This window comes from Podarcis erhardii (genome assembly GCF_964252035.2).
Source record: "Podarcis erhardii genome assembly, chromosome: 3".
In the NCBI taxonomy this organism is placed as follows: domain Eukaryota; kingdom Metazoa; phylum Chordata; class Lepidosauria; order Squamata; family Lacertidae; genus Podarcis; species Podarcis erhardii.
This window is the reverse complement of record NC_138507.1, coordinates 102,941,848-102,964,149: the sequence shown is the minus strand read 5'-3', so window position 1 is coordinate 102,964,149 and position 22,302 is coordinate 102,941,848. Positions and strand designations below refer to the sequence as shown.

General features: G+C 40.9%; 1 protein-coding gene across 3 annotated transcripts; it reads left to right on the top strand.

Moving 5' to 3' along the window:
• On the top strand, window positions 1–22,279 carry PREPL (prolyl endopeptidase like). Of its 3 annotated transcripts, XM_081854661.1 has the most exons (15): window positions 1–140; window positions 697–1,069; window positions 1,241–1,369; window positions 2,599–2,668; window positions 4,063–4,266; window positions 5,165–5,285; window positions 7,278–7,494; window positions 9,877–10,062; window positions 12,706–12,909; window positions 13,789–13,964; window positions 16,264–16,480; window positions 17,732–17,881; window positions 18,786–18,921; window positions 19,926–20,008; window positions 22,016–22,279. In XM_081854661.1, the coding sequence occupies exons 2-15, from the start codon at window positions 860–862 to the stop codon at window positions 22,070–22,072; spliced, it is 2,160 nt and encodes a 719-aa protein (XP_081710787.1). In that variant the 5' UTR covers window positions 1–140; window positions 697–859; the 3' UTR covers window positions 22,073–22,279. The 3 variants fall into 3 exon arrangements, 2 of the variants coding, with proteins under 2 accessions (XP_081710787.1, XP_081710786.1); XR_014154542.1 differs by lacking the exon at window positions 22,016–22,279 and having other exon boundaries at window positions 18,811–18,921; XM_081854660.1 differs by lacking the exon at window positions 22,016–22,279 and having other exon boundaries at window positions 19,926–20,576.
• Window positions 22,280–22,302: the final 23 nt, after the last annotated feature.

Below are 22,302 nucleotides of genomic sequence, written 5' to 3'. Positions count from 1 at the left end.
GCCATCGCAGTTCGTCTCACCATGCTGCTGCGCTTGTCAGCGATCAACAGATTCTGAGCTGTAGCGGCTTCCGCTGTGAGATTCGCGTTTTCCCCCTGAAGTATTATATACCTGCTTACGGAAAGCCAGAAAGTTAAAAGGTAGGTCCTGATACTGCATTCCTACTGATTTTGCCGAACTAGAAATTGCCATTGTACTGAAATTTAGCTAAATTCTGCTTCAAATTCCCATGGCATCGTTACAGACAATAAATGTCCTTATTTACTAAAACAGCAAATATATGGGAAATAACTGCTCCTTAGGTTGTATATGCTATAGTAACGGTGCAGCTCTGTGGTTGCTTGCTGAGAAGTAAATATGCTTTATAAGAATGCTACTGCAGCACAGGAAAAATCACGCCAATAATTCATTCAACCTATGAGCTGCCTCAGTGCTGCAGGGAATAAGTCACCTGGGCGCTGCTGCCTGAATTCCTGAGATAAGTCCCCTGGCTCTTTATGGGGAGATGGCATGGGCTGTTAGGATCTTATGTTGCAAAATATAATTGCTTCACTGTTATATTTTAAGGCATCTTTTAACTGTGATGATACTGGCAATATTGAGCATCATGTGGGAATTCTTACAACCTTTTAACATATATACTGTTTTTGGAAAGTTGTGAAGAAATGTTTACAAGTGTTTCTTTCCCCTCCCCAGCTTTCACTCTGATTCCTGTACATGCTGCATGTCTGAGAGGGAAATCTTGCCATCAGTTCATACCGTGTCGTGGTGTCTACTTTAACCAAGCCTGACATGACTTTGGAATCATAAATATATTTTTTAAGAATGAAGAATCAAGTAAAATGAATATGTTGTCATCATGTTTTTATGCTCCATTTACTTTCTTCGCCTCCTTAAGGGCAGTACTGGTCACTGCAAGAACCACTCTAAATATTCTGTATCTGCAGTCCTAAGATCTTGTAGTCAAACAAAGCTACAGGCATTTTTCTTTGCAAAGCACTTGAGAAATCCCTGTGTTGTTCCTCATTCCCACGGAGCCTCTCGGTCATGGAGGTTCTTTTCCTGTAAGGTATGCCATTTGAACAAATCTTTCAGCCCAGTCAATCCCCCCTGGTATACAAAATGGTATTGGCCAAATTGCTGCAAGGCCAAGTTTGTTGAGCATAGTTCTACAATGCATGACAAAGAATGCAGTTCCTACTTAATCGAACTTGGCTTTTTGTGGCTTGTTTTGTACCAGGATCTTCTAGAGTCAGAGCAGGAGAACTGGAGAGTTTGTTCAGCAAAATATATGGCTATGACAAAGAGGATCAAACGAAGATTACAAGCTCATTATGACAAGTATTCATCCAGCCTGAGCAGCCCAGTGGTAAGAAAATACATGGGGGGAGCACTCCACAAGCAGGGAGCCCATTCTCATGTTGCCACCCTCCAGACCTCTAACAGAGAAGCCAAACGAAGAAGAGACTCATATGATGATCGCAGGGTCTGGGTCAGTTTATATGAGTGGAGGCAGTCCAGCTGAAGTTTATGAACTTTCTTCGGAGGCAGCCCCACATACAACACACTGCCTTATTACCAGAGCATAGATGACAGAAGTTCAGCTATCCTTGTCCTGATAGAGGCACAGCTAGGACAGCCCCATGACATGTTGAGATGGCCCCACGGTTGTCATGGCAACCATGAGGTCCTGAGCCAGTCACCTCAGCATGGATGTTGAAGTCCCCCAAAGCCAGCACTCAGGGAGATTGCTAGGCAGTGAGGTGGGCACTAAACCAGCAGAATCTGTCTCCATTGCTCAGTACCAGGAACACATACTCTAGATCCACCCCCAACATGATATAGAGAGATAATGTCTATAGATCACAGCAACTCCCCCTCCCCGACCATCAAATCTGCCCTGATGCTGCCCTGAGTACTCAGGGTGGGCACAGCTGGGTGAGATCAATTCCATCCTGCTCACCCACCAAGGTCGCAGTGATACAGACCAGATTGACCTCCTCATCCATAATCAGATCACGGAGAGGGAGGTCTTATTCAGAGCTGGCCTGGCATACAGCAGCCGCAGACCCAAGGGCTGGCTGATACGACAACCGGAAATCTCCAGGTTGGAGGAGGGGCTGGCACATGTGCCCCTTATCCAACCTACTCCACCTCCCACACCATACTTTCCCATACCCTGAACTGCTGTGATTTGCCCCAGCTCCTCTCCTCTCATCCCAGACCCATCTCCCCTCCCTCAATACAGTAAAAAGAAACAACAATAAAAACCACCAGCACCCCACACAAATTTTAAAAAATTAAAACCTTCCAGCAGCCTGGGTTGGAGGAGAGAATGACCCTGCCCATGGCCAAATATCTGGGGATGCACCAGTATCCCAATTGTTTCTGTGAGTAATTAGAAATTAGGATAATTACATTAATAAACCTTATTTGCTGATGCTGATTGTTTCGTATTCTTTTTGTGTTCCATAAACTTCAAAAGAGTTCAGTTTGTTATGCAGAAGCTTCAGAAAAATATTTGGACTCCTAATGTGAGATGGTGACCTAATTCTGCAGATTTTGTCTTGGATTCATGTCTGTCTTGATTTTGAACAGATTAGGTTTGGAGAGTATGTTTACTTTGAAGAAAATGGCTGCATATTTCGTTCGAAGCTGGGAGAAGTAGGTATGAGTCCCTCTTGTTGTTGCCCAGGGTGGTTTCTTTTTACTGTTTTCAGTGTTTCCATGCACAGTTTTAGCAACAACAAAAAACGGCAGTCAACCTACATTACAACAAAGGGTGATTTAGCAAGGGGACATGTTTTGTGTCCTTACCAGAGGTGGTGGTGGTGAAGTCTCTTAAAGCTATTGGACCTGGGGAATTTCAGCATCCATTCTATGACTTTCTGGTCTGAAGTAGTTTGCAAGTGCATGATCTCCCTAGCTACCACTGGCTCTCCACCCTTGGTGGCTGGTGGATCCGGAAGATTTTCTGAGGGTGTTTCCCACTGCTTTGCCAAGGCTTCTGCCAAGGCTCTAATCAAAGCCTGAGATAGGGAAACGACTCCAAGCTGTCAATATAATTGTTCCCAAATATCCTTGATTCAATTGTAGAGTCAAATTAGTGCCCTGATACAGTTTTGTGTTGGCTTCAGTCCTTCGTTATAGGATGGACCCAGTAGGTGCTGGGAGACTTCTGTTCTACCTCATGACCATTGGCATATGAAGTGCCCAGAGCATCTATTCTGTCTTTTGTGCTCTTCAATATCTACATGAAATGAGTAGGCTGGCAGTTGTTCTTATCTAAGAGCTTTGCTTCATAATCAGTGACACAGTGTATTTGAAACAACCTAATTTTAGGGGCAAAAATCTGATGATAAGGCCAGATGTAAAGTAATAAAGCTTTACATTTTGTCAAGCTTTTCTTTTGTCAAAATTATTGGGTGGAATCCAGAGAGCCCCTCCTACAACTGGAAGGTATTTCTCCTTATGTAAGAGGGATCCCCTGTTTCTACCAATTTTCCCCAGTCTGACTGCAACCATTCAGATTGCATCCCACACCATTCCAGAGAGTCCTCTGTGCTTAAAAAGCCAGCCCACCCCATTCCGAAGGAATTTCCACTGCAGAAGATCATCCAGAGTGGAAAGCTTTTGGGGTGGGCGGGCTTCTTGCTGGTTATGGAATCTTTATCTCCTGGACAGTACAAATATTGCCATTAGTATTAGTTAAGATAGCATTATCAAGCAAAAAAAAAAAAAAAGTAGCACAGTCTTATTCATTCAGCTGTGACAGTCTGTGTAATCCTATACATGTCTGCTCTGAAGTAAATCTCTTTTAATTCAGTGGCACTCAGGTAAGTGGGATTTAGAGCTGCATTCTAATTCCGTTTGAAGAACTGGGACATAGATTTGTCATACCTAATTTGTTCCATGACTATCTTTAGCTGGATCAACGTGCATGTATACATTGCTATTTAATAGGAAAACACTGCATTTATAAAAATCACAAAAAGTACACAGAAACAATAGCTGTTCTTTGTATTAGGTTTACAGTATTGCTTTTTCTTTCTTACATTGTAGATGAAGGAAACAATGAAATATTGCTTAGTACAGAAGCACTACCGTTTCATAATTCCCTTATCCAGAGCATCCGAATTTGCCCAGATCAAAGATACATGGCTGCTGCGATTAAATGTGCACATTCTGAAGAATCTGCGTGTATTGTTGTGAAATTAGACACATTACCAAAAGTGGAATGTATCATCCCAAATGTCTTTAGCTTTGGTAAGCTGTTAGCATAAACCTCTTTCCTTCGTAATGTAATATATCTCAGATGGAAGACCAGACTTCTATTATTGAATCTTCACAACATTCAGGTTTATCAGATGTTGCCCATGCATTTGTAATTTGTCTAAATAGATCCGTTTCAGCCGCCAAATAAAATAAAAGTTAATGGTGGCATTTGTGTTGCTGGGAAAGAAATTTGTGTCACTTATAATGAGTTATGTCACGGGCACTGCTCAATAGGTACTTGCAAACAGGAGTAAGCTGGCTTGGCAGGACAGGGTGGCAGTGAGGTGGGAGCTGCATGGGTGCACTGGCAAGAGGGCCAGATTTAGGCTGTGTGGGTGTATCGCAGAGCCAATCTCACTGCTGCTCTATCTTACCTTCAGACCATTCCAATAAGTGGCATTGACATTGCTGTCAGGAGGAAGGAGGTGCAGCACTGCACCAACTGCTTTTGCTCACAGCTGCATCCTCAAAGTTGCCGTGTTTATGCTAGCTGTGAGGAAACTTTAATATTCACCATGATAAAATATTTTGCCTCAGATGCTGGGGAAAAAGGAGCAGGAAGATTAAATTGAAGAAAGACGACTAAATCTAACTCAACAATGAAAAACTGTTACATGCTTATTATGCAAGAGAAGGAAAGGTTCTAAGCCTGCGCTGCTTATCTGTCGTTCTTCACATTAAATTCAAGCTTCTGGTCAGTGACTGAGATCCAAAGGGTCATACACAGACCACTGTGCATGCTTGGAAGGTTTTTTATTTTCACATTTTCAACTTAGCATAAATAAACACAATGGATTTCTCAAATTCCAAAACTAAAATCCTGGCTCCTTCCATAATTGCAAAAACACTAATTTGACTTTCCTTCTCTCCCCCCCCCCCAATCCCCCAGAATGGGCTGCACATGAGATTCTCTTCTATACCACCCAGAAGAACCTACAGTGTCATCATGTGTATTTGTGCGATTTTAATAAAAAACATTCTGAGCTTGTTTATACGGAACACGATGCAAGGTAACTGAATATATTGAACAGTTTTCTCTCTGTGTGATTCATTTTGTATGTAATGGGAAACTGTGGTTTGCTTTAGCCAGGATCAAAGCACTACTGTCAGTATGCAGTGGGAGGTCTGAAGGAGGAGCACGTGGACCCAAAAATCATTTCTAGCTTAATATTAGGGGTGTGCACTGACCACAAGATTTTGTTTTGACCCTGATTCCGCTCTTTGGAAAACGGCCTGCCTTGGTCAAAAGTGCTTTGGATGCTGTCTGATTCAGCTCAACATCTGAGTTCAGGGCAGGGGGAGATTTCATTCCCTCCCTCTTGCGCTTGGGAAATCAAAATGTATATAAGTGGGGCAGCAGATTTTTGCCCTTTCAATGTAATTGGATATAAAGTATTTGAAGAGTTTTATCATATGTCCTCTCATTCTTCTCCAGACAAAACATAGGCAGTTCCTTCTCATTTGCTCACAGGGCAAATGAATATAGGCTTGGATCCAGCCAGGTTACAGCTCAAGCAAAAGGCCTTTTTGCTTATACAATGGAGGTTTTCTGATGTTGGTTGCTTCCCTGCCTGCAGCTGCAGCTCTCCCACTCCCCATACTGTATTAGGTAGAATTCCCAAGCATCCCTCAATCCTCAGAAGCAGCTCTTCATGAGGCAGCTGCAAGGGAGTTGGGAAGTCCTGTTTCATTCATAGAATTCTTCTCGTTTCTTAGAATGCAAACCATATTGGTTTGGTGCACTTATCTGTGTGCTGAAAGTATGCACCAAGAGCAGGTTTTGATCAAATACTTGTGGGTTTTTTTAAAAAAGCAGAATTATTTCTTTTTCCTAACAAAACGGAAGTAAAGATCAGCTTGTAGCTTTCTTGGAAGAGTTTTACAGTTCCATTGACAGAGAGGCTAATTTGCTGGGTTTTATGCATAAAGGGTCCACAACTTTCTAAGTCCTGTCCTGTATTAGTTTGTCCGTGCCCTGATTTTTAGTCCTTTGGAAAGAAAGCAGAATAAATTTTTGAATAACCTCTTGTTCTAATATTTCTGTCTTGAATCTTTTCTTTGCCTTTCCTTCCATGAAGCTGACGATCTGTGTCTTTTCAAAAAGTTGTAAAATAGATTGTGGAGCCTAAATTTTACACATTACTGTACATGAGATAATGGTTTAAAAGGAAACACAAACCTGTAAAAATGAAACATGAAAATGTGAGAATTGCAGACTAAAAGAGAACATTAAACTCCAGAGTTACGTAAGGAACAAAACGAATGCACTCAGAAATAAATAGGTATTGGGTTGGATCCAGTCTTATTTGGATTTAGTTCCCACTGAAATCAGTGGACTTAATTCATGACAATTTGTCCTATTTATTTCCTTGCCACCTAAGTCCAAATAAGTCTTTATCCAACCCAATATACTTTTCATGTATTGTTAGATATGGATGTGGCTTGCAAAGTTCCTCAGTGAAAGTAATATACAGTGATTAAACATTTTGAAAGATTTCGTATTCTGGAGTAGATGCCAAGCTATGGTACTCGCTATACACATCCAAAAATGTGATGATGTTGTAGTCACGACGGGGAAAGGACCGGAGCTCAGTAGCCAAAGGTCCCAGGTTCAGTCCAAAGCATCTCCAGTCAAAAGCTGCATTACCCTGGGGATAATCAGTCAAAGGCTGCATGCCAAAAGTGTGCAGCCCTTAAGCCAATAAGATGGAGCCAGAGCAAAAAGTGGGCGAGGCAGACTGCTGGGGGAGGGACAGAGGACTCCTGCCAGAGATCTGAACTGATTGTTTGCCAAGAGGCAAATACAGCCCCGCTGTGGGCTAGATCAGCAAATAGGAATCTGCTTTACTGAGTTGGACTTTATCCCTAGACTCATGTTACTGTAAATGGCAATGGATAGCATCCCCCCCCCACCTTTTTTTTTTTTTGGAAACTTCTGTTATCCAAATATCTTGGCTACCTCTACTGGTGATGTTTGCTAATAGTTTGTTGTTTCCTTGCAGATATTTTGTGGATCTCTACCGCACAAAAGACAAACGCTGTCTGACTATAAACAGTAACAGCAAGAATGCCTCTGAAGTGTGGTTGGTTGATTCCCACCACCCTTTTAAGTCTCCTGTTCTTGTGCAACAACGAACAGAAGGAGTCATTTACCACGTTGAACACAGAAACAATGAGTTGTACATTCTTACTACATATGGAGACCCAGTGGGATACAAGGTATATAGGCAGAGGCGGAGCTAGCTTCTCCAGCACCCGGAGCAGCACACATGCTGTGCACCTGGGGGCGGGGGCTAGCTGCCTGCGGGGCGGGGCAAGCGTCCCAGGGGGGCACCGTGGCAATGTCACCCCCCTCAGGGATGGCACTTGGGGCAGACCGCACCCACCACATCCCACTTCCTCCACCAGTGGGTATAAGATGCTGATATGCAAGTAAGCGTTTAAGTTGCTTCAAACATCTAGTAGCAAGAGATCCAAACTATTCAATATCCCCCCCCCCCAAAAAAAAATTAAGTACTTTTTAAAAGTCCATACAGTGGTACCTCGGGTTAAGAACTTAATTCGTTCCGGAGGTCCGTTCTTAACCTGAAACTGTTCTTAACCTGAAGCACCACTTTAGCTAATGGGGCCTCCCGCTGCTGCAGCGCTGCCGGAGCACGATTTCTGTTCTCATCCTGAAGCAAAGTTCTTAACCCGAGGTTCTGTTTCTGGCTTAGCAGAGTCTGTAACCTGAAGCATCTGTAACCCGAGGTACTACTGTATATGGCTTTCATGTGCATGGGCCTGGTCCCTAACATGTATCCTCCTTTCCTCCACCCAGCTTACATGCACTAAAAAAAGGGGACAAAAAAAAAATCATTCAGAGGAGACTTCTAGCCATTGGAATGAAATACACACTTTAAACTGAATGAGCCCAACTGGACTTCTGGATTTTGTAGTGTTGAGTTCTAGACACCTTCATTATTATAAAGATAGGGTGAAGTAAGGATAATGAGATGGTAGATTCCCTTACCGTGTTGGATGGCTTTAAAAGAGGATTGACAAGTTCATGTAGGATAAGGCTGTCAGTGGCTACTAGCTGTGATAACTGCATATGAATACCATCTGCCGGGGAGCACAAGTGGGGAGAGTACTCCTGCACTCATGTCCTGCTTCTCGACTTCTCGTAGGCATCTGATTGGCCACTGTGAGGACAGGGTGCTGGACTAGATAGTGCTTTTGTCTGCTCCAACAGCCCTCTCCTTATCTTCTTCATTACCTGGAAATGTAATAGAGAAAGCAAGCAAGCAGGGGTTTAATGTTTAGTTATTGATCAGTTACATTAATCAATCTTGGGACTGACTTAAAAATGCTTTCTATACATTTTGAAGAAGACAGTGTAAATTAGATGCTTTCAGTACAATGTGCACTTAGGATGTGCATGTTTCAAAAACACAAGCTCTGAAAAAAATGTAATAATAATGACAAGCATCATAATGCATTTTCCCACCAGTGCCTGCACCAGTTTTCAATTTATTTTGAAGTTTTATTGTGGTTTTAATTGTTTTTAGTTATTTAGAAACTGATCGTTCTGCCCCCACCCCCGTAACTCTTGACAGCAGAGCAGTCACTTAGCACACTGAGGCAAATATGAACAAAGTTATATCCTTTCATGTGAAGCAATGCTTCATCATTCAATAGACCTTCCACTTTATTTATTTTATTTAGTCCTTTAAAAACTGGTTGGTTGAATTTTAAATGCAGCAAATGGATATCCCTTCTCCAGCAAAACTACACAATCCCATTCATTCCTTGAATAGCACCCTCACGGTAGGTTGGTGCTAGTTCAATTACAGACCTATGAAATAATTTTATATTTTTGTTATTATGTATTTGAGAAAGATGGCTCTGAAATTCCATTGAAGGAGCTTCTGCTACTATTTCCTATTCTGTTTCATAAAAAGCAGAAGAGTTTTCGATCTCCAGGGTTAGTATAGATCTATCACAGTTTCCATCATTAAATTCACTTTCATAGTATACATTGTTCTAGAAATGCAATTCTGCCCATTTCCACTCCTTAGCTCTGGTGCCCTTGTGGACTCCATTTCATCTTTTTATTGTCCTTCCTGCTGAGATATGTGGAAGCTTATAGGAAACACTGTAAAATAGTTGAAAAGAAATATAAAGTATTGCTCAGCTGGGCACTTTCTTGATTTATGGCTGGTATTTGAGGAGAAACTGAAAACGTGTTACTTGGTTGGTTATTCCTTCTTTTGTTGCATTACCCTCAAATGATCAAAATTTAACATCCATATGCAGTATACTGTATATACATGACCTCCTGCTACAGAAGACAGTGGGAGAGAGATTATAGGTTTACCATTTCATCTGAAGATGAGTAGGAACATACTTGTTCAGATGCCATGAAGCAGCTAAGCACTACCTCTCCGGAATATCCAGAACTGTCAGGGGTAACATTACACTAAGCTGCTAACGTGTCACCTATTGCTACTGTAAGGATATTAGTAGCTGGGGAAAAGATCAGCTTTCTGAAAATGTTTGAATATTGCATAATTTCCATTTTTTTACATGTAGGCATTTGGACTCTTCTTTGTTTTGTAGCTAATGAAAGCTCCAGTTGACTCATGTGGTTTGGAGAACTGGCTGTCCATTTACACAGTGAAGGAAAATACCAGATTAATTGACTTAGAGGTGTTCAAAGACTACTGTGTTGCATTTCTGAAGTTCTGCGGTCATCTGTATTTAGATATTTTTTCTTTTGTGTCAAACTCAGTTCGCAACGTTAAGGTAAATGTTTTGATTTATATACCCACCCACACATTTTTAAGCTTAGTATTTTATTGCTCAAGATTAATTTATAAATTAAGGGCAGGTTGTAGTTTGAACTTGGTTTATCCAGATGCCTCCAGGGATACACAAAAAACTATAATATAATCAAAGTAGCGTAAATAGTGGTACACAAGGGGTTTTTTTTAAGCCAGAACTCTCTGGAGCTGAGTTCCAGCACCTCTCAGGTGGGTGCCATTGCCATTATAAGAGAACACGGGAGGTGTTCATAGTGAGTTCCGGCACCTCTTTTTCTAGAAAAATAGTACTGGTTGTGCGTTTCATATAGCCTTATAGTGCTGACTGCAAGGGTGATGGATTATAGTGTGGAAAACTGAGTATTTCAGAAAGTATCATTTTAGATAATAGTAGATCTAGAAACAACAACAAAACATTGTGACTGCAGTTGTATAACTACTTACCTGGAACTAAACCTCATTGAACTCAATGGAACTTACTTCTGACTTTCTAAGGATTCTGAGGGAATGGTTATCAGCATTATGGAATTACCTTTTGTTTCTGTAGCTCTTGCATTGCAGATTTTTATGCTGTGAGCGTATAGGATAACAACTGCACTGTGCTGCCATTAGCCTTGGTTAAGTGGTTGCTTATAGTATCAGCCTGTTAGGCGGTGACCCAAAAGTCCTGAGCCCCTGCCCCCACTTTAAAAGTGTGTTTTACTTTGTTTGTAGGGCTGCTACCCAATTCTGGTTCAATGATGGAATAAAGTCCAATTGACTAATGAAGAAGATGATCATTTTAAAAGCTTTATTTTAGAAGTTGTTTTTATGATGAAATGGAGGGAGTTGTGCTGTTGATTATAAAAACCATAATTTGCTCCCCCAGATTTGTCTCTGTGGGACAGTTTTGGAGCTAGCAAAATGTAATACTGAGGTCCAGCGCCGAGGGCCTTCTGGCGGTTCCCTCACTGCAAGAAGCGAAATTACAGGGAACCAGGCAGAGGGCCTTCTTGGTAGTGGCGCTCGCCCTGTGGAACGCCCTCCCATCAGATGTCAAAGAAATAAACAACTATATGACATTTAGAAGACATCTGAAGGCAGCCCTGTTTAGGGAAGTTTTTAATGACTGATGTTTTAATGTATTTCTAATCTTTTGCTGGAAGCCGCCCAGAGTGGCTGGGGAAACCTAGGCAGATGGGCGGGGTAGAAATAAATTATTAGTAGTATTAGTATTGGTATTAATAGCACAGCTATTTCCTAAATGCTTATTTTCAAAGCAAAACAATGTTACAAAATATTGGGTGGTTTTGTAGCATAAATGAAAAATCATTAGTGGTTTATCTTACATACATAAAACACAAAGTGAATCCTTATACCTGAACCTTTATTTATTTCGATAGTAAATTGCTGCATACAGTCTTGAAGTAACCTATATAAATAACCCTTTTAATTAACAAAAAAGCCTCATTTGTCTAAAATTATTAGATAAAATTGACCATATTTCCTTACTTAAAGCATAACTTTGTCAATCCAGGCTTTCCTTTGAACTTTATAAATCAAAGGACAAAAGCTCTGTCTCTTAAAAACCTTAGGCTAACTCCTGCCTTAAAACTCAGTTATCTGAAAATATTTCAAAATTTCACTTAGCATACTTGCAATAAAAGGGTAAACTTACACACTCCCCAACCATTCTCCTAATTGTAGCATTCAAGTTAAATATAGTACCCATTTTGTAGGATTTTCTAGACTTTTTAGAATGATCCTCTTCAGGTTTTAATCAATTACACGGAGTGCGGTTTTTCTCTGTAAAGCTTTTTGACTCTGACTGCCACAATTCCCAAAGCCTTTATCAACCTACTAACCAGAACTCCTTCAAAGAAAGTAAGCAGTGGGTAAGAGACCCTGCTGCTCTCAGAGAATGAATCCTGATTCTTTTCATTTCTAGGAGTGTTAAGTCTTAAAACATAATAGCCCTGAGTTTCTGAGTGTAGCTGTGCCAAAAAAATGATTTTGTTCTTCACAGTGGCTAGCGCTGGGAATAGAGTCAGAGGCAAGGATTCTAAGTGGCTGAGCTCTGCAAAGCCGATGCGTGGCCTCAGTGCAATAACTGACGTTGACTTGGCTGCATTTCAAGTTGGATAGAGTGAGAGAGCAGACAGAGGGGGGGAGAAGAAAGATTTTCAAAACTTCCTAATAATACAGGGGTGTCAGGGGTCAGTAAGACAAACATCCCTAAAACAGATACATAAGCATCACAATGGCTGTGTTTTCTTAATGCCAATATTATCATTTTTAAAGGTGACTTGATTGCTTTGCTCGCTCCCTTTGTTTCAAAACAACGTAATATTCTGTTTTCCTCTTGCATTATTGTTGAACCTCATTAAGCAGCTTTTAAGGAAGGGGGAAAGTTAGCTAAATTGTTGCCTTCATTGTCATACTGTTTCTTTTGACTTTTTTCCCTCTTAATTTACGGAGAGGAAGAGAGAGGGGGGAAAGCAACTCCTGGCAAACACATATGCCAAAGTTAATTAAGCTTGAAGTTTGAATCCTTTCATCAGAGGGGAAGCCTGGGATTCAGTTATGTAGAGAAAATCTCAAAGACTGGGGAGGGGGATATTACTAACTGTGGGTTTTTTACTCCCAGCTACCTGCCTGGGCCTGTTCATTTGAATTGGATCCTCATCCTGAGTACACCGCCAGCACTTTCTACTTTTGGCTCCTCTCCCCAGTTCAACCTCCAGTACGTTTTGCATATTCATTGGTGAAAAACAGCCTTACTGAGCACACTGAGCAAGAGGTGCCAGTTACAATGAATTGTCACACTGTACGATTAGAAGCTAAAAGCAAGGTAAGACTTTCTGTTCTCTTCCTGCCCTTTTTAAAGCAGCAACTGGAAGGAAAATAGAAATTGACACCATATAATGGCCTCTAGATATGCATATTCACTAGACCTATGCGTGTTTCTTTTCAGCCCTGCAGAAAGAGATTCGGGAAGTTTAAATTTGCTTTTTTCTGTTTTTACTTTTTGAGAGGTGATGGTGTTATTTCTTTAGGCAAGAGAGAATGTCATGGCACGCAAGACTTACTGAGTTGTCTCTTATCACATTAATACTTGGTTTATCCTGCTGGAAGAGAAGGACAGCTTGACATCACCTGCTCCTACTATAAATAAAAACAACCAGAAACAAGTAACATGTGCAACAGGGAAAAAAATGTTCACGCAAAAATCCCCTCCCAGAAAAAAAATTCCTGTTTGTTAAATCTTTATGAAATGCAAAGGAGAGTAAAATAACCTGACTTTGCGTTATGTGTGTTTCAGTCACACGGGGGAAATTCATCTCAAACTTACAAGCTTTAAGATAAATATATATGTATACAGAAATGTTAAGTTTATAACAAAAGCTTTGCTGCTGCACTAAGTGCTAAGCTGCTCAGGTCATAATGCAGATGGGTATCATTAGAGGGTGCAGGAGGAGCCAGTTGCTTTCATGGTTTATAGATTTCTCAGGTGTTGCATTTAAATGAGTTTTTATGCTCCACATTGGTAAACGAACCCAGTGGCAGGCTAATCTCCATTTCATTTGTCAAGAGTGCTTTTGCGCAAAGTGCCAAGGAATTACTGTAATAAGAAAAACATGTTTAAAATATGTAATTGAAGCTTTTGTACCTGTGTATTCCTTGTGAACTTTGAAACATCCTTTAATGCAAAATACTCCCTCATTTTCAGGATGAAACTTGCGTGCCAATTACAGTTTTTCATAAAGCCAATTCTAAAGAGCTGCGCAGGATGCCACTTCTGGTTCATGTATATGGAGCTTATGGCATAGATTTGAACATGAGCTTTAAAGCAGAAAATTTAATGCTAATCAAGGATGGGTGGATATTAGCATACTGTCATGTTAGGTAAGATCTATACACTAAAAAACACTGTCTTGTGGCTTCTGTTGCTTGTGAAAATGTGATTGATATATTCTCAGTGCTTGAAATTTTCCTTTTGACTGTAAAGTTTCCCATTCCCATTCCTTTTGACTGTAAAGTTTCCCATTCCATTTGCAAACAATTTCCTCCTAAATTTGTGTTACCTACTGATAATTTCTTAAAATTTCTGTTGCTTAGATGAATTCAGTTAAATTCAAGGGATGAAAATGCAACTGTTTCAGTTCTTTGGCTTAGTGCAAACTGATTGGATTTTTGAAAGCCTTTTAGAGATCTTTCATACTATTCCTGTGGTAGCTTCCACTATATAAGGCTTTTCTTTCACCATGTCATATAAAATTATATTCTGATATTGCATTAACCTTGTGGTGATTTACATTCACCTAAAAACAAATAATGAAGGATTTATTTGCCGACAAAAGAAGTCACCTTAATTTTTAAAAAACCTATCCCATTAACTAATTTTTCTGTCTTTTTTGTGGCAGCATATAAAGGACTTTCAGCTGTTCCACATAGTTCTAAATAACCGATAACAGCAGCTGAAAATAACCAAAAGAAAATAGTTTCTCTCTCTCCCTCTCTCTCTCTGCGTGGTTTTGTAAAACAACAAAATAAACAATAAAATGTAGTTAGGCAAATCATTACTGGGTTTTTTTGTGACATCACAGTAAATACATAGCATATCTCAGGATGCCAGGTCCTCAATTCAGTTTTGATGGAATTGACAAATGTAACACATAAATATATAAAAAGTAAGATTTCTCCCCCTTGTTGTAACACAACATGGAAGTAAGCCCAGTTTGTTTCAGTGGAATTTAATTCCCTATGTGTGTTCTTGGGATTGTGGACTTGGCCTCCCTTGGTTACAATAGGACAAAAAAATATAAATCATTTGGAAATTTATTCTTTTTAAAAGAAGTAGAATTTGTGTAGTAGCAAAAGAAAAAGAAAAGGCCCCAATGTTACTAAGAAGTGGGCACTAGCCTGAGTAAGCCATGCTTCTTCTTTTTGTACTTCTGCTATGATATGGGACTAGTGGGTCTCAGTCTGTGTGCTCTGTGAGTCGAAACAACCCCTGGAGCTCACCGATCTGAAATTACAGCAGAAGTGCAAATGCCTCCCATATCTGCTTCCCTTCCTTCCACATAATGTTTGAGCAGGCTTTTCACCATCTTATCCTTATTTCCAAATCCGAAAGCTGCTCTGGGTGGTAGGTTTTACCTGTAAATTTGTAAATGCTGTTTGTTTATATTGTTTCAAGAATGTGAGCAACTTTATACCTCTTTCCTAATTAGCGAACCTGACTAAGGTATTGAAAAATATGTGCTGAGTTTTAAAATACAGTAGCTTAGGCAAGAAATAATAATACAATCACTGTAAAATGATACTTTGCTTTCAGAACAGTTTTAAGAATTTCGCACTGCCTTGAAGTGAATGTATAAGTAAATAAATAACTTTTCTTCAGAATACTAAATGTAATGGGTTGGGTCCAGCTGAGCACTCCCCTGAATGGAAGTCCTTGCATTTCCAAAGAAACTTTAAGCAAAGGCTTGTAGGGACAAAAGAGGGAGGGACAGCACTTGCCAATTTAGGTTACCAGGTGTCTTACTTTACGGAGGACAGACTTCTGTTTGAAAAGCTGCCCATTCCAAGTTCAGTTTAATGTTTAAAAAATAATAAGGGAGAACAGTTAGCTCCTAGACAACAGTCTGAGGAGACACATAGGTCACAGACTCCCGAACACTGCTGAGATTATTCGTATTTCTGCTTAAATTGTTGCAATCATTTCTGAGTTTGCATATATAAATATTAGCATATGCACATTTTGTGCAAATCAGTGCCCTCTTTCACCCTCTCTTTCGCTATGGACTTCCCATTTTTAAGTGATGCGTAAATAAGCACCCTATGCTGGTTTCCACCTGCAGCCCTCTGCCCCACCTCCCATTTTCTTCCAGGGGTTCCCCGGTCCTCTGAAGCAGGTTTTCAGGGCATGGAAGAGAAAGAAAGGACCTGCAAAAATGGCCTTGTCCCCTTTCATATGCAAAAGTTGACCGCACTCACGCATGGATCTGTGAATCTAGCTGTTTTATCACTTCTTTAGCTGTAAATATTTGACAGAAACGTGAAAGCTTTAAAAAGACACCAAAGCACATGTATTGGCCCATTTATGACATAGGAAGGCTTCCATATATATTAGAAAATGATGGTTGTCTTTTAAGAGATGTGTAACATTTCTCAGTATTTTCATTGTTGTTTTATTTGTCAGAGGTGGAGGAGAGTTAGGCCTGAGATGGCATAAAGATGGCAGTAGGACAAAGAAGCACAATGGTATTCAAGACCTCCAGGCCTGCATAAAGTTGTTACATGAACTGGGATATTCTCAGCCAGCGCTTACAGCACTGATGAGTGTGAGTGCTGGAGGAGTTCTTGCAGGAGCTCTCTACAATAATGATCCACACCTTATCAGAGCTATGGTTTTACAGGTGAGATTGCTCCTACCACATTTCATTCCACTCAAGTGCAAAGGTTTTTGCAGGCCGCCTACCCCTGCTTAAAGATCAGAGTGAAGGGGACTTAAAAGGGAAGTGAGAAGAGACTTGCAAAAGCTTCCCTCTCTTCCCTTTTAAGTCTCCAGCCTCACTCTGATCTAAAAGTGGAGGTGGGGGTCCCCTCAGAGGCTTTTGGAAGCCTTCTCACCCCCCGTTTAAGATGGCAGCAAAAAGTAATTTCCCCATCTCTGGCTTAGAGGGTCTGCACCAGGTGTTGGACCAGAAAGACAGACTTATTATTACGTATTTATTAAATTTATACACCGCCCTATACCCACAGGTCTCAGGGCGGTTCACAGGAGAAAATCATGATATAAAAACACAAAATACATAATCAAAATAAAAAGAAGCACCCAATAACACACACACACCCCACACACCAATAACCACCTTGTTGTCCGGTGGCATCCCTGGCCCAGGGAGCCTCTGGTGTGGTGTTGGAGAACTTCAGTATCCATATGGAGGTTGCCACTGAGCCGCCTTGGGACGTCATGGCATTGCCTCAAAGGGTCATCAGCCCAACATGTTTGGCAGGACACACTGTTGGTGTAGTTTTCACTCCCAAGTGGTATGAGAAATGGACCACAGATTGGGGCGGGCTTGGGGGCGCAATGCACACCCTTGTCATAGTCAAATTGTTACATGGTGAAGTTTGAACTACTTGCAGCAATTTCCCCCTGTAATGGTGGTGGGCCCGTTCCAGATGTTTTCCCTTCAGAGACTGATGGCACCTGTGGGGTTGCTGAATACTCTGGGGGTCTTGCAGCAAAGGTAGTTGACGATCTTATTGAATTTGCTTATCCATTTGCTATGGATAACAACAACAACAGTATTTTTATATGCCACCCATCTGACTGGGTTGCCCCAGCCACGCTGGGTGGTTTCCAACAATTATATCAAGATGGAACAGGCATTGTAGTTATTTAAAAGGGCTTACAAGGATCTCTCCAAAGTGGGTGAATGGGCAAATGAAATTCAGTAAGCAAATGAAAAATATTTCTCCTCAGATGTGTTAACCATTAATATGCATGAAGCTTCTACATCTAATTTCTTACAACGACCTAATTAGAGGACCTGGTTAGGTACACTGGGAAATATTGGCAAGCTTACATATTATATCTGGTTTTTTCATTTTATATAGTTTTCTGAAGTTGTGGGGGAAAAAACCATTCATTTTATTCACAGGCCCCATTCCTGGATGTTTTAAATACAATGTTGGACCCTCATCTTCCCCTAACTATTGAAGAACAAGAAGAATGGGGTAATCCTTTGGTTGATGAGACTTGCAAGGAGTATATCCAGAGCTACTGTCCCTATCAGAATATTAGGCCACAGGTACCAGTTCATCTATTCTTAATACCTGTACTACAAAGTGCATTTCAAGCTACTGGGGGGAGGAGGGGAATGAATCTCAATAGCAGTTTTTACAGTTCAGATAGGTTGGTTTTTTTTAGGAATGGTTGTGATCCAAGCCAAGTTAAGAACCTTCAATAGGACGGTACTAAGAAAGTGCTTTAGGCTGCGGATCTGTACACGCTTACCCAGGAGCCCTATTAAAAGCAATTAAACTAACTTCTTAGTAACATATCTAGAATTTCCCTGTAACTCTTCATACTTACTTACTTACCAACATACATAATTTTATCCGTATGGCACCTTTCCACAGTTCAAACCATGCTCAAGGCAGCTTACAACATGAAAAAATGCACAAGTCATGTGCAACCCCTCACGGAAAGTCAGTTCACAGGCAAGCCCGAATTATCCAGGCTCCTTTGCAAAGTAACGAGACATGGAAATGTTATTGCCAAGATCAGATATAAGCCTAAGCAGAGAGAAAGCAAGATTAGGAGAGAAAAAAAGCACCACATCACATCCTTAACAAAATACATCTCTCAGTTGTGTTGAAAGAGAGAGGAGGATGAATTGCAGCAGTGTTGGGCTGGCAAGATGTTCCTTTGAGTTTCTTTCCAGTCTCAGTCATACAAGATGTTTACAGGGGGGTTTTAACAGAAAGCAAGTGCAGTGCTTTACTAAGTCACAGATAAAATCTTTTCATAATTGTCAAATATGACTGGCATGAGTGGTTTCTTCATCTATATAATCAAATCTGTGAAATGCTTCTCTCCAGCTGACATTGCAGAGCGACTTCCACCCAGTTAAAAATTAATTGCTGCACAGTAACTCCATCCTGCTAACTCAGACATTTCCTCTCCTCCCCAACCCCCTCCCTTTGCTCTAGAATTATCCTTCTGCTTTCATCACAGCCTCTGAAAACGATCAACGCATACCTCTGGCTGGGTTATTAAGATACATCTGTAAACTGAGAAAAGCTGTACAAGCTTTCCATGCCCAAGACAACTGCACAAAAGTGAAAGGTAAAATTAGAAGTCTGTGGTTAGCGGAATCATTATATGAGAAAATGTTGCAATGGAAGGACTGTTGCCCCGATCCAACAATAGCATGCATATGTACAAATATTTTTGTCCAATCTGAATTCTTACAATCTCTGAGCAAGAGCTATGCAAACACAACCTTAAATAAGAGCTCTGCAGTTGCACCAACCTTTTCTTCAAGGGACGGGGATGTGGGTCTAGATGCAGTGTTCAGCTTCCTTCCCTACCCCTCCATTCCAAACAGATTATTGGTACCACTGAAAGATCCAATTCGGGTCTCATCAGATTCTCTTCCTGTTCCTTTTTTGCACTTGCTGTTGCTTGCACATACATTACAAAGCAACTGAAGCAAGACCTACTTTAGGACTCTTGTGTGACCCAGCTCAAGGCTTCAGTTCCTCACGAGTAAACAGAGAAGGGTGATGGCTGGATCCTAAGTCACAGTCATGGTGGTTGAAGGGCTGGGTCATGAGGGCTGAAATGCTCAGTAGAAATTACATGGACAAATGGGAGTTTCTGCTGTGTGGACATCTACCATCATCAGATGGGCAAGGTGATGAGGACAGACTTTTTACGGAGAAACAGATTAAATCAGACAAGCACACCTTCTGACCAGAAGCTCGATAAATCTCCCAAGCCCTTGTTGAATGTACATATGGGGAGTGGTAATGTTGGTGTAAATGCATTCTTTGCCTTAAAGTGCATCACATGGAATGGCTATTATGATAATAGCATCTGGGTCACTTTTTTTTTTTAACGGGATGAATGACCAAAATGAGTTTATATTACGAAAGTGCTTTGGAGTGAACAGGTACAGGATACCTTCAAAATATTCCATCCCCATCAGTCATTAAGCATAACGGGTTGTGACAAAATACTGAATTTACTTTCATCACCAGCAGAGTATATACTTGTTTCTACAAGAAAAACACAGCTTCTCCCCCACTCTTGTCTCATCCTTTGTTGGCCTTTTCTGCTTGTTTCAGGACTTCAGATGCCTAATATTCTCTTAGATGTTCAGCCAGGAGGCAGTCATTGTGCTCCATCTTGGGAAGATTCTTTAAATCAGGTATCCTCACTGTGCTCTTTTTTGCAATCAACAAGAGAAACAGCACAGATCAGTGTTATACACTGTGGAGATAATTGCTCTCATGTTGTGAGATAAAAACCGAACCTTCAAGGGTCGTGAACGTTTGAGGAATAATATGTATGCATGTACAGTGTTTGTGATTCCCAAATAACCATCTCAAATCTGCACATCACCACTTATCTACCTAGCACCATCTCTCCTGTGATATCTACACACAGGGCCAGCCTTACCATTAGACAGAATGAAGCAGCTGCTTCAGGTGGCAGATGTTGTGGGGACAGCAAAAGCACCCCCAGCTGTTCCTCCTGAGCCTGCCAGCTATTCCCCTTTGTTGCCATATGGCTTTTCCTGCAGTCCCCAAACTGGCCAGCTACCTTGGGTGCATGGGGGATGCTATCCTATCATCAATGTGGAAGTGAAATTCAGTTGTTGGTCCAGGTGGTAAGGGGACATCCTGTTGCAATTCATCTCAGGCAGCAAAATATATTCAACTGGCCATGTCTGCATGCATCGCCTCTCATTCCTCTCCCTGGTGACTTACTGGGGGGGGAAACACCCTGGAGGGGGTTTAGCATGTATCCTGGAAGGTTAAAGGGAAAACTGAGCAAAACAGTTGAAGTGGGTGAAGCCATTCATAAGCACAAGTGTTTGGCGGCTGTCCATTTTAAGATGAATGCCCCAAAGTCACCTTGAATGGGCACGAGGAGCTGTTATGTGAATTGGTCAGTACAAACTGATCTTGATCCCAGTACTTACCTAGACGAGATGTTAAAAGAGCATTTGCTTGTGTATGACATTAACGCTTCTCGAGCTTTAGACATATTTTAATTGTTCTGCTTTCTCCTTGAGTGTTTCATAAATAATACTTTTCTCCATAATAAATAAGAGGTCCCTTGTTGGAAAAAAAGAGACTCTGCACCTCTTTTTCCATAAATGGAGATGCCTTCTATTCACGATGCACCAACTTCAGATATCACCCAGCAAGAAAAAAATGCTATATCAAAAAAAAAAAAAAAGATCTAATTGGTCATCATCCAACCAGAGGAATCCTACAGATGGCATTTATGCCTTTCTTCTTGAGACGCTCAAGTCATGAGCCAGATTGTCTTCACTAGCATCTAGCATCTGTTTTGGGGGACTGGGGTGGGCAGAGGCCTGGATTCAGCCATTACCCTTCCACCACAAAAGCTGATTGGTGCTGTTGAAAACAGGCTGACTGCACTGTGCAAGGATTGAGCTTCTTAAATCATATACTGCAAATTCAGCACGGAAGCTCTTCCACTTTCATTCCCCCAACACTGGTAGCAGTACTCATATGGGCTTCTTACTATGTATATCAGGAACATGCTATACATACCCATGTAGATGTATGTTTTTGCTAATTATTTATTAATTTAGCTCTTTTGTACCTTTGCAAGCAGTTCTTGGGAGCCTTTATTTTTGCTGAAAACAATCAGTTAGAACAAAACACGAAGGAATTTCAGGGTACGAAAAAGCAACGTGCACAAAAATAATTCTATGTTGCTTTCCCCCTGCACAGTGGAATTCAGCTTGTCTACTTAGCATAGAGTGCATACACACGAGCAAGACACTTTCTTCATCCACTGGCTACAGTGGGAAGAAGCAAAGCAATTTCGAAAGCATTTTTGTGACACTGGCTTCAGACTTGCCACTGCTGTTCTAGTCACAAGCTGTGCTATACCTGACAGTAATGCTCAATTCACAGGAAGCTTTTCTGATCTCAGTGAAAAGCCCATTACAACAGCTGCCATTTTATAAAGAGAATTGAGCAGGAAGAACTCTGATTACTGTACAGGCTGCAGGAGAATCCACATTATTATACCCAATGTTACAGGAGCACGAATTGCACTGGGAGGGAAGCAGCAATAGCGTGGGGAAAGAGGGAGTTATACTTCTCTGAAATGTGCAAAGTGCTATGAAGTGTCTGCTGGTTTTTTCACAGTGAAATGTTTTTCATTGTTTTAGGCTTCGACACAACTAGCATTTGTGTACAAGGAGCTTGGACTGGACAAACGGCAGTAACTCTGCAAAGCTGGAATTTTTCTCCCAAATCCTAAGGCCAACGGAAATAGTTTTGATGGAATAAGAAACTATTTAAACTAATTTTCTATTTAAAATGGGAACGAGAAATTATTTAAAATAATCTATGGGGTTATTTTAGAATTGACTAAAGTATTCCAGAGTAATTTTTCATGAATTTGTAATTACTGTACATATTTTTTCTTAAAATCTGAAAACCCTGTATACCTCCA

Bases quoted from the DNA above. Each gene is read 5' to 3' on its own strand.
- PREPL (XM_081854660.1), top strand. From the start codon at position 860: ATGTTTTTATGCTCCATTTACTTTCTTCGCCTCCTTAAGGGCAGTACT. The intron at 10,063-12,705 runs GTAAATGTTTTG...TTTTACTCCCAG, and splicing joins ACTCAGTTCGCAACGTTAAG to CTACCTGCCTGGGCCTGTTC. The intron at 13,965-16,263 runs GTAAGATCTATA...TTTATTTGTCAG, and splicing joins TTAGCATACTGTCATGTTAG to AGGTGGAGGAGAGTTAGGCC.